The 12,876-nt window shown below is 39.6% G+C and overlaps 1 protein-coding gene across 10 annotated transcripts in view; it reads left to right on the top strand.

The window, feature by feature from the left end:
• The window catches only part of MCTP2 (multiple C2 and transmembrane domain containing 2), a 161,623-nt gene that overhangs the window by 95,246 nt on the left and 53,501 nt on the right, over window positions 1–12,876 (top strand). For all 10 annotated transcript variants that reach the window (XM_073304233.1, XM_073304239.1, XM_073304236.1 and 7 more), the window contains 3 exons: window positions 6,924–7,025; window positions 8,566–8,640; window positions 9,479–9,598. In XM_073304233.1, the coding sequence (XP_073160334.1) occupies window positions 6,924–7,025; window positions 8,566–8,640; window positions 9,479–9,598 (297 nt within the window). The remainder of the gene's footprint in view (window positions 1–6,923; window positions 7,026–8,565; window positions 8,641–9,478; window positions 9,599–12,876) is intronic.

The raw sequence follows: 12,876 nt of genomic DNA on the forward strand, positions 1-12,876 counted from the left end.
GGTTACAGATCACTACAATTGTATGATCTGGCATTGAGTGGGTTGACTAGGTGGCTTGCTGTCTCCTTTTCCGAGAGAAAGTTGCCTTTGAATAATTCCATGTGTCTCTTCTATTAGGCACTCTTTATGCTACTCAGTGCAACGGTATGACACTGTGCATTAGTGATGAGACCCAGAAAGAATTTCAGAGTCCCAAATGCTTTAGACATGTTACCCAGGGGGAATAGCCATTGTCCATTGCATACATCAAGGGTGATGATGTACAAGGGTTTTACCCAGCTGCGTTGAGTCATATCATGAAGATATGACATCAGATTCACATCAAAGGTGGATACATGGTGAAGTTTTCCTATTTCAGTGCAAAAAACCTCACTAAACCATATTTCTTTGAGCTAAAAGCAAAGAAAAAACCTTTGCTGTGTAAGGTTCCTGTCTTTTCAAAGCCTTATGTTGTATTAATCTCAGGTTTTACTATTTCATTAAAATTCACAAGCAGTCAGTAAGATGGTTGCTTAATAGATTTAGCATTGGCTAGCTACATCAATACCATATTCAGTCATATTTGTTTTAAGGGGGCGTTTGTAAGAATAGTTCAGCAGATATATTCATGAATTTGAGAAAATGCAACACAATATTGGCCTGGAAGGATGATAACCTGGGGGAGGACTTTACAATGGATTTACGCCATAGTTCTCATTAAGATTGGATATTTCCCCCACACCAAGATACAGAACCAGGTTATTTGGAGGCACAGCACAGCATGGGGTGGGGCTGCAGAGGTGCACCTTTGCACTTCTGGAAATCTGGGTTGTTTCAGGCATGGTCCATAATGTAAGTTACAGAAACCCTAGAGGCTGCTTTAATTTGTATCCGCTTCCCCGCAACTACCAATGGGCTGCTGTGTAACCCAAAATATTTGGATTACAAAGCATGCCAGGCACCCCCTATACTGACATACTTCCTCCACATGCCCCTACATTGGTGGGTTGGGCCAGTGGGTGGAGGTAGCGGTGTAGGATTATCTATGGCAGCCTTTTGTGCTGGGGAAATTTCTCAGATGGCTATTCTGTCCTCTTTATATTGTTGGAGCAGCAAAGAAGGGGCCATAGCAGGTGCCAGAATCTGCCCAATAGTAATTACTCCGCTTAGAGCAGGGATGTCTTAAATTCAGCCCAAGGACTAAATTCATACCACAGCTGCCTTCTCTCCAAAAAATGAAGGTTGAAGACAAAGATGATCATGTTCTTTTTTGCCAGTGAACTCAACCAATAAGAAATTTCTATTGGTATGACAGGGAAACAACCGGTATAGGCAAATATGGTTGTGCATTTTAATATTTTTATTGTGTTTTCTAAACCTATTAGCATACTTGATGTGATCATCCTTTTTTTTATGGAAAATGCTATGATGGGAAAGTCAGCATTTGCCCATGAAAAATTTCCTGATTTTCCATCAGGAAAACCTAAACAAATATTTAGTTTCTGGTCAGGTTGACCCAGACCAAACATTTGAGTTTGTAGAACCAACTTGAAATGTTCTGTCTGAGGACAGTTTGACATTAATCTGTGTCCTCCTGAGCTACTGCAATGCCTGAGGAGAGTTGTAGTTCAGGTGCCTTGCTCCTCGCGTGGACTACGTCTCCCATGGTGCACCATGGTGTCCTCTCTGGTTGAAGGGTAGCAGTGCCTTATGGGAATCACATGGTGTAGGCTGGCTGGGGAGCCTGGCTGCCATGAAAATGGGGACTTGAGACACTCAAAATACAAGTCTCACGAAGTACTGAGGCAGCTCAAGGGGACACAGATGAATTCCAAACCAACTGGAAATGTAACATTTTCAATATTTCCAGCACAATTTTACAGACATTTCCATTCTATGAAAAACTTCAATATTTTGACTTTTTGTCCCAATTTATAACACAAACATATTTTGAAATAATTGGAATTTTCCTACAAGATAGAAATTTTGATTTTCAATCAGCTCTAGTCACAGGCCTTGCCTTGGCTCTTGAAGTGACAATGGAAGGTCATGCATGGAAGGTCTAGCAGCATCGGTCATGTTAGGGCCCTGTATGCTAGGTGCTGTACAAATCTAGGGTAAGAGACAGTCTCTGCTTAAAGAGCTAACAAACTAAAAGGCAAGATGTTACCTGCAAGTGAAGCAACCAAGTGGTGTGGGCCGCAGGAGGAGGAAGACAGGATAATAATTGTAGAGTAGGAAATTCTAGCATCAGTATTGGTAACTGTAGTAATCACAGTAATCACAACTTGCCCCCTGCCTTACCGTTATCAGATGGCTCTTCTGTATGCATCATGACAAAGGTGAGTGTCAGAATGTCAGAAGCATTTGAATGAGGATATGGGGGAGGCTTTATGTATTTGAAGGATTTTTTTTTGTGTGGGTTTTTTTGTGTGTGCATGGGTTGTTTTTTTTTTTTTTTGATGGAATAGCTTACAATAAAACACACAGGAACTTTTGGGCAAAGCAAACAGCAGGTATTCTGAGCTGTAACATTGAATAAGTTTTGTAGAATAAAGGAAAAAAATTGTCTAATGAGGGATAAAAAACAGTAGGGTGAGGAGGTACGTCATATTGAAGAAATCTTTTGGTTCTGAGAATTCTTCAAATTTTCTGTTCATAGCTTTTCTTAGTCATTAGTTTGTGTCTTTACATCGAGCTCGCTGAGAAGATGTTGGATTCATTTTCTTATAGCACATCCATCTACCTGAAACCAAACAGTGCTAGGAAAAAACATCCTATCTGGCCTCAGACCTTACAAAAAGGAGCAAATCAATAAGTCGGACTTTCCTGCCCTCGGTGTTAAATCAACCTGTTAGAGGCAATCTTGCACATGATCAGCTCTCCCAAACAATGTAGGCATTCCATCGTGGGATCTGATCAAGGTGTAAAGCATAGTGTCACTAAGGAGTAACCTTAACTACCTCTCTTCAAAGGTCCTACTCTCAGCCCTGTTCAAATTTAGATCAGAAGTGTGTCTGTGTAAAAACTGTTCCTGTCCTTTTCACCTAGCTGTAATATTCAGTATTCATTGATAGCCTTGCCAGAGACAAGTCATGTTACAGAGACCATTCGTTGAACTCATTATTGAATAAAATCCTTGGGATACCAGGCAAAAAGCAAAAGTTATTGTAGTTGGGGTGACACAACGGTAGGTCAGATTTAATCGGTCTTTCAGATACTTTCTGCCTGACTCTGGTGTAACATCCATTCACATTTCCTGTAACTAGTGGGAATGTTTGCCAATGGCCATGAACAGCAGTGGTATGAGGAAAAAGTGGACCCCAAATTAAATGGAAAAGAATTGGCCATCTTTAAATATTTGGCGGGAATGTGTTGTACTGAAAGAGAAACAAATGTAGGGAGAAAAAGTATGACTCAAGAAATTAATGCAATGGAAATGTACTGTAGCAAAAGCTAGCCTGGACATTTTTTCTGTGAACTTCTGAGGGATGCTACCTTTTTATTTCTATATGATCAAATGTACTGAACTTCCCCACTGCATTTGTTGAAGCAAACTGGGATAGCATGCTAGTGGTGCATTAAACAGGGGTTTTTTTTTTTACCCTGTATTCAATAAAAAATGTAAGGTGGAGAAACGCCACTTTATTTCCAATTTTTTCCCCTCTTTTTTTCCTAAGAAGGTCAGCGAACTAGGAAATCAATATGAATGTTTAGTGTTGGACTGAACTACAATTGCACGTAAACCAAATAGAATTAAGAACAAGAAATAAAACTGACTGTTAACACTTCCAACAGAACTGTTGTTTTTCCCAATACAATTTTAAGTAAAGTTTAATAGTAATGATATTCACCTTTTAAAAGCACATTTCTAGCTTTGAAAAAGGTCTTTCAAGCCAAAACAGTCTCTGATACCATAATTCATTTCAATGGGCATGAATTCATTATTGGTTCTAAACTTGCGTACAGACACACATGGAGCCATACCCACTGCATTTGATTCTGCTCTCACTGTGCAAATCTGGAGTGAAATCAATGAAATTTGCTCTGGTGTAAAATGGTATGATGCCAGAATCAAACCAGTAAGTCTAGCTAAAGCTACTGTCATAGTACTGCGTGTTTCTACTTAGCCACATTTGGTACTACTGTGGTTGATGCTTTCCTTATCTAGATTTTTGAAATGGATAATTAACTAATATATACCAAGGACAGATAAAGAGTACTCCTCATCAGGTTATTGTCAAGAATGTTTTCCCCACTAGGAACAGAGGAAGAGCTATGAGGAATGTGTATCTGAAAGATGCAGAAAATCACTAAACCATATATAATTTAATTATCCAATTTGTTTTAGCTCGATGTGAAATAAGCACAAAATTAACAGACATGTACATTAAAGTCTGAACTGTGCTTTGAGTTACCTGCTGTGAATGTGTGTGCACATGTGCATCTCTGAAAAGTTGTTTTCAGCAGCATTCCTTCTACCTGTTGCAGAAATGTTAACCAGAGTGTTCTCCAGGCTAACAGGCTGCAAAAGTGATTGGCCAGGAACCCAATCCATCTGGACTACTTTGTGGATTTTGATTGGTTTATGTTATTATCAAGGAAGAAAAATGTGAAGATGATCAATTCTCTGAGCCTTATGGAAGTTTTATTTTCCAGAATAGGAGATATAACACACTCCTTGGTTGGTGGACTAGAGTAGATAGGCTTCTTGGAAGACTGTATCTACAGGTTTGAGATTGCCATTGGTTGCCGGCCTTGTTCAAGCAGATTTGGAGTCTCTTGGGAAGCCATTTATTTGTGCTGTCTCCCTAGCTAGAATGCCTAAGATTCCATGTGTGATATCCTTCTGCTGCTCATCTGCCCCAGATTCTTGTATCAGCTGGGTATGAGGAGTGACTATAGAATTAGTATCATGTCCAGAATTGATGTGGGTGGGTTTATGGAGGGAATGATGGATGTAATACATGCAAGTTTCCTGTTAAACAACAGAGGTGAGTGAAAACTATGATACACATCATTGCGAACTGTGTCAAAAGAGAAGATATCCTGACTTCCTGCAGTGCTTTAATTCTTATCATATGTCTGTTTCATAGGGCTGGTTGAAAATTTTTAAACAAAACATTTTCCTCCTTTTTTTTTTTAAGAGGGATTTGGTTGCAATCAAAATTTTCTGAGGAAAAGAACTGAGTTTGGTGGAATTTCCAATTGGAAAAATTGAAACAAATTGTTTCATTTCTGATCTACACATCAAAGTGAAACATTTTAGTTTGGGAATGTTGAAATGTTTGGTTTGACATTTCCAAATAAAATTTTTTTAAAACTTTTCATTCGGCAAAAAAAGGTGATATTTTGACGTTGTCCTGAATTGGGACAAAACACCACACCTCAAAATATCCATATTTTTTCATAGATGAGAAATTCCACTTTTTGATCAGCTTTAGCTGTTAATCAGCACAAAGCAGTTTACATTCCAGCAATATATTCTTGGAATATGAGGAATAAATATCACCTTAGCACTAGTAGCCCTGCAGGTCCAGATTTGGCAGCACTGTCTAAAACCGTTTGGGCTGTGAAGTGGCATCATATTTCTTGTCAACCTAGAAGGAGCTGCTTTCATGGAGGTACCCCTTTTGTGTTGTATCCCATATAGGTTCGACCTATATGTGGTTTGAAATGCTCATGTAATGAAAGCAGAATCAATCTAAAATCAATTAGACACCATGCGTTTTTTTTTTTTTATTTTTTAAATAAAAGACAGACATACCAATCCCAAAACATCCTATCAGGTGAAGCTTTGGATGACAGCATTAGTGGAAGCTGGAATTCCTGTTTGGATCCCACTGAGGATGTAAACTGGTTCTTTCTGGGGTCCCTCTTTTCTTTAACCATTAGCCAGGAAAGGGATCAATCCGCTGAAAAACTATTCAGTACAAAGGAGGTGGAGCAGCATTGGGAAAGAAAGTGACCTTTCCCTTGTCATGTGAAAACACTCTATTCCCGTTTGTGCCTTTTATTCCTTACCCATTCTCACCATGGCTTGTATGAGCACTTGTACTAAACTAATGCCGTGACAGCAATAGCTATTTTAAATATGGTTGCAATTTCATTCCCCCAAATTTCCTCTGTTCTCTTTAATCTTTGATCATTACAGTCCCCAAATGGAGATTTTCGGTGAGCTGCAGTTTTTATGTTGCTGCTGTTTAGAATTAACTGGTCCGCTTCCTAAAAAGCCAAATGTTTAATCAATACATATCCTACTGTGTATAATAAATACATTTCTGCCATCACTTTTGAAGAGAGGATGCCATTTATTTGAGCCAAATAGTTTGCAAAATGGTAAAGGAGATGGTTTTTTTCATAGATATTTAACATGACAGGGCCAACAGGCAGATTAGAGCATAGAAACAGCATCTGAAATTCTAAGGGGAAAGTCTTTTACAGGAATTTGTTTATTTTGAACATTTGTTACATTAACATTCATTCCAATTGTAATGATTGATTGATTTTGGACTCTCTTTGTTCTGTGGCTAATAATTTGACAACCTTTCAATAAACTGAGAATTTGGAGATTTGTTATTTTGATTTTGTTGTTGTTGTGTTTCCTTTTCTGATCTTTGGAAGAAAACTTACATTTTAAATCTGTAATAACACAGACTGATTACTTCCCATCAACTCACTGGCTTCCAGGACAGAATTTTCAGGCTGGTTATTGTTTGCACTGCTCTGCTATAAAAGTACAGGGTCTGTAAATTAAAGTTGGACGGTAATAGTTTTTAATCTGCAATTTTATAGTCCTCTAATCCAATGGTCATGTTACATTTCAGGCTTTTTCTATATTGTCATCTTTTCTGGGGAAGGACGGTGGTTGGAAAGCTATTCTAGACACAGCGGAGAGTTAATATTTATTGATACACTTTATTATTTATTTATTATAATTCTAGATTAGAAATGGACAGCAATGTTGTTATACATTGAAGAATAAAGACCTGGAACTTGCTTCAAAAGGAGTAGTTTGCTTGGAGTTGGATGTCGTATTTAATCCAGTAAGTTTAAATGTTTTCACTTAACTCATCCACTCTGTAAGAAACTGGAATGCCTAAATTTGCTAGTGCCAAGGGGCTTGGTCTTTTAAACACAGGAACTGAATGGAGAAGGTCCTGACCTGGTTGCATCTGGAGGGAAGGTTGGGCTTTATTCTTTTTATAAAGAAATACTGGCAGATCACTATGCTGCAACATTCCATCCAAGTTGATGTGACAATGAAATGGCAACTTTGGGCTGGGGATGACCACAGATGTTTTGGGAAGAGGTGTGGGTTATTGCACGCAAGGGCTTAATTTGCAGTAACAAAAAAGGGAGTTAATATTTACATTACTATGCAGGAATTTTAACGACTAATTGTTCCCAGAAAGTTGACCCACAATATTCTATTCAGAGAGTGTTGACAGGAACAAAAACTCAGACTTGGGTGTGGTGGTCTCAGATTGCTTGTGTCCCGCCATCTCTTACTGAATTAAATTCCATTTTACATTTGCTGTTGCTGGATGGAATGTAACTCACTTCTTACTAGCCACTTATTACAGTGATATAGGAAGCAAAGTTTTTTATTTATTTAAATGGTTGGTAGGTACTGTTTTGCCTTGTATGGAGTTTAGGTTTGGGATGTTGCTACAGAGAACAATGATCAATCCTCTTTGTCAAAGAACAAGCTCAAATATATTATGGCTCCCCTTTTCCGGAGGCTTTCAAAGCTGTTCCCAGGCCATTCCTGTTTTTCAGATAGACTGGAATCGATCTATTTAAGTATCTGTTAGCCATCACTGTAGTGTCTGGGAACCTCTTCGTAATCTTTAATTTATTGTACCCGCACAACACCGCAGTAAGATAGGAAGGTACTGTTTCCAATGTACAGATGGGATATTAAGGCCAGAGTCGGCTAGACCAAGGTCACACAAAAAGTTTGTGGCAGACCGAGTGCCCTATCTACTTGACCATTCTCCTGCCTATGGCTAAGATACTACTTTTTGTGGGCTAAATTATAATACTATTACTCATATTTGAGTAGCACCTTACTCCATGAGTCATCCCATTGATTTCAGTGGACCTATTACTAGAGTAAGGTATATTCAGCATGAATAAGTATATCACAAGCTGGTTTAAGTGGCTAAGGGCGTTACAGGAGCGTAAAATACTTCCGTCTGTTCTCGGATGTCCCTTCTAATACCTTAGTATTAAATATGCAGTATGAACAGGACATTTGGGGAAGTGATCTTCAGTTCCTGTCTCTTTTTTTAGAACTTTTCTGTATGGGGTTGATCCAACAGAGGAACAGAAGGGAGTATGCTGAGCTGTGTGCTGAGCTTAACCATGGAGCAGCTCACACCCTGCAGTCTGCCTCTCTATTGGAGTAACCTAGATGAGCCCCAGGATTGTGCAGAATAACTGATATGTACACCTAACACCTTGTCATAAACCATTTAGCGACTGAAACAAATAAATAAGTAAAGGACACCAGAGCTCCAAATCAATATGATGATACCAAACTTGAATGGTAACATTCTAAATAAATTATTCTTTCCTTAGGTAAAAGCAAGTATCAGAACCTTCAAGCCACGAGAAAAGCGCTTCATTGGAGACAACCGCAAGTTTTCAAAGAAGGTAGGTTGACTCTGGGCCGAGCTATCACCTCTGTTTGGAATGGCTTTTCAGTAGCCTCACTAGTACACCCAGATGATAGAACCTGTGGTCAAACTCTATTTATGTATGGAAACACGGAACACAGATGTCAATTCTGTGTATGTTTTTTGCATGTGTATAAATGCTGATTTGCATTCACACACAGTTGCTTCCTGATCTAACTCAGTGGTGCTACATCTCCCCAATTTCTGGAGGGAAAAGAATGGCTTAATAAAGAACTTTTAAAATATATGCATGTTGCACAGTGTATGGAATTTGAAACAAAAACCTATACTTTGGTTTCATCCCTGAAGAATAAAGAAAAACAATAAGATGATATAGAAATTTAATAAGGTTCTAAATCAATTACTATGAAAGTCTATAGTATTTAATTGAGACTAATATTCTTGCTATTTTTTAACCATCTGTAGCAAGAATATAATTTTTTATTCAATTCTATAGAGAGATAGCCCAAACCCCTAAGGGAAAGGGTTTCATTTTCTGTTAAATTCTGTAGGATTTTGCCATAAAGGTGTGTTTTTTTGTTTTTTGGGGTTTTTTTTGGTGGAGGGGGGAAAAAAGCTTCCATTCTTTTTCCTTCAGACTTGCAGATTTTGGGGGTGGGGGGAAGTGCTGAAATATTTGGGTGTCATACGAAAACACATAGTAGCTGGAGCGTGTCTCTGAAATAGAAGCTGTAGCATATGTACAAGCACAAAGGCAATTGTAGCTTAAAATTGTCACTGTTCCTGAAGTGAAGTAGGAAATTGGAGCATTTAATTAAATTCCTTTCTCTCCCCTCCCGTCCGATGTTTACCAGATCTTATCGAGAAATGTTGATCGTGTGAAAAAAATCACCATGGCGATATGGAATACAATACAATTCCTAAGGAGCTGCTTTCTCTGGGAATCTACACTAAGGAGTGTGGTAGCATTTGTGGTAAGTGGATTTATTCATATTCCATCAGACTAACTGATATGAGGCATTGAGTCTTACAGCACCTTCTCTCCTCCCCCTCACCCCTCCAGCTTAAACTCTCTTGTTGTTGGTTGGTGTTACTATTATTGTCCTTCAGTTTTATTATTTAAATCACTGTAGTGCCCACAAGTCCCAAGCTTGATCAGGCTCTCCTTGTGCTGAATGCAAGATGAACACCACAGCAGTCCTTCTAGAACAATCTCTCCCATATTTTCACCTGTTGCAGAGGCCTTCTGCACAACAAAGCCCCTTCTGAGACCTTGTATGGAGGAGCTATGTGGGCCCAAAGGCAGCACTGGGGGCCTCCGAAGTCTGTGCACATAAGGATTGGATGGGCTGCACTGGCTCTCAATAGGTTTACACAGAGAAGTGTCACGACCAAGGACCTAGTGGTCTAGAATCCCCACAAAGGGCTTACAGAAGGTCATATTGGCTGGACTTGCGATAATGGAATGGCGGCAGCCCTGTGACTTGCCTTTGGCTTGTTGTGCTGCTGATAAAGCACTGGAAGAACGAGTCTATAGGCAACAATCCTTTATTGATGGGACAGGATAAACTAATAGGTCTTTTCCGTTCCAACTTTAATTTCAATGAGATTGCATTTTACTGGAGTTCAGCAATGCTTGCCACACCTGTTAGTTGAGGGCGTGCCACTTGTCCGACTACATACAAGCAGCTCTATGCTGACATTAATTGTCTCTTGTAAATCTGCCCATTGACTGTAATAACTATATATATATATAAAAATTTTGGTCAGCAAGTCCTGGTGTGGTCTGAGAACTAACAGCCAAGTTCTCCACCTATCTGGCCCACTTTTCAGCTGCATTCTTTTTTTCCTCTTTGTAGTAAACACCCTTTTTTCAGCTTTCTCATCCACTCAAGCAGAAAGAGGTTTCTCCTCCTTTTTATTCAGCAGTGTGGCATTTTCTTCATGCTTGAAATGTCTGGCATGCCATTAAAGGTTGCAAAATTGTTTTGTGGTGGTCCAGAGGGAAAAAAAAGTTTTTGAGTTAAGTGTTTATTAAACCAAATAACAGCCACATCTCCAAGTGTTTGCCTCCCTTTTTGTCTTTGAATTATAAGTTGCTTTAGGGTTCTTTTGATGAAAACACTTCACAGTCTATTTGCACGGATGAGTAAAGTGAGCTGTCGCTGCTTGAAAGATTCACAGAGTAAAGACAGAGAAGCTGTCTTTCACCGTGCAGGTTGAGAGGGATCTGGCAGGCACAGTTGAGGAGGAAGAGAGGGTGTTTTTTGTTTTTGTTTTTTACTTGCGTTGATAATATACACAGTTGACTCTAATGGATCAAGAGCTTGAAAGGGTGATGATTAGTGTTTTCCAGTCCATTCTCCAATTGAGATACTAATTGATATACCTTTCCCTGTGATGTACACAGATATACTGAACCCCAAGGAGAAGAAGGCTCAGTTAATTTTAGTTCTTTCCTCTAGAACATGAAATTCTGGGTTCCTTGGACGATCTGCCACTCTTATGCTTGAGTGTGCATGTGTAATCGCTGTGGTTCCCGAGACCCGTGTGTGTATATTCCGAATGTGAAGGGTAAAATGGGACTCTTAGTTGAAGCAGGTATGTGTGAGTGCACTGGTGGAACTGCATGTTTGTACGTACTGAAAATGGAAAGAAGGTGAACATACAGGGTGCCAAGTGCCCTGATTCAGCAAGTTACTTGAGCACATACTTAAAGTTAGGCATATGGTTAAGTAGCTCGCTGAATCTGGCCAAAAACAAACATGGAGATGTGTCTGTCTCTAGGCTGTGGAGAAATATAACAATGTTAGCAAGTGAGGGAAACTGAAATATAAGGAAAAAAGGGCAAGTGTAGGGAGAATGAAAGTGGGAAAGTGTGTCTAGGACCAAGGAGCTATAGGTGATGGTCCAAGATGCATCTAGAGAAGGAAAAATGGGATCAGAGGGTGAAAAGGACAATTTTCCAAATTTCTCTTTCTACTGCGTGTCGTAGATGCTTTCCCCATAGAACTAATGTTGTGTGATATGTCATTGTGGGGGTGGGTGGGAAATGACTGTACAATGTTAAGATAATAGAGAGTAACTTTCCTCTGGAAAAAAATTTTAAACCTAGCTGATTCAGCATTAGTGTTAATTATGCCCCCTTCACTGAATATTTCCAGTGTCTCTGTTAATAGTTTTAAAAGTGCCTTTGCCGTAGTCTCGGTGCAAAATGAAAACTGTGTGTACAGTTCATACGCAGCAGGTCAACCTCTAACCTGCCTAGAAACTTTTGCTCTTCCTCCAACTTTTTCAACCACTCTTTTCCCGAGCCCTTGGAAAAGCAAGGGAAAACAGAGTTTTGGAGTACCCATTGGGTGTTCTTACCTACTCATTGACCAAATGAAAGGTGAACTAAAACCATAAAAAAACCCCACAATCCTCCCAAAAGCAGCCCAGTTGCAGCTCAGCCTGTTCCACAGGTCTTTTATTATGTGGCCATTCTGACATTAACAGCAGGAGAGGAGTCTGAGATCCCCAAGACATCTCTTGAACCTTTCTTCTTGGTTCTATGCATAATTGGAAGTACAAGAGTTAATTTACTTCATTCAACCACAGTTGCTGAGGGATGGTACTGTGAATGGCATATATTTTTTTAAAACTGTTCGTGCATGATTGTCAGGGCTTAGAATATGGCCAGAAACACAGGAAAGCTCCACGCCTTCCTGCTCTGGGCTGTGTGCTGCTCTCACACCTCCATTACTGTGTACCGGGAATGTTTTCCCATCAATGTTGACAGGGTTGTGAGTTTGACAAGAGTATTTACTTCTTCTGCTGGAGGCACATCAGAGAAAGAGAGATGGACAGAACCACAGAGAGAGAGAGAGAGAGGAGGTCACGTGGGACCATAGGAGAATCCGAAGAGTGCTATCTCCTTTTGCATCAATCTATAGGGTAAAATACTCCCAAGTTAAATCTCAGTGCTTGTCTCCTCTCCCCATGGTGGAATATAAATAACATGTGAGTAGATTTCACATGCATACACACACCAACTAAAAAGTGAAAGCAAATTCCTCATCAGCACTCAATCTGTTTAGAGTAATAGAATCATAGGGTTAGAAGGGACCACAACAGTCATCTAGTCTAACCCCCTGCCAAGAGGCACGATCTGTTGTGTCTAAACCATCCAAAACGGATGGCTCCAACCTCCTTTTGAAAACCTCCAGTGAAGAAGCTTCCACAACCTCCGGAGGCAGTCTGCTCCATTGTC

The sequence above is a fragment of the Lepidochelys kempii genome, chromosome 10 (genome assembly GCF_965140265.1).
Source record: "Lepidochelys kempii isolate rLepKem1 chromosome 10, rLepKem1.hap2, whole genome shotgun sequence".
Classification (NCBI taxonomy): domain Eukaryota; kingdom Metazoa; phylum Chordata; order Testudines; family Cheloniidae; genus Lepidochelys; species Lepidochelys kempii.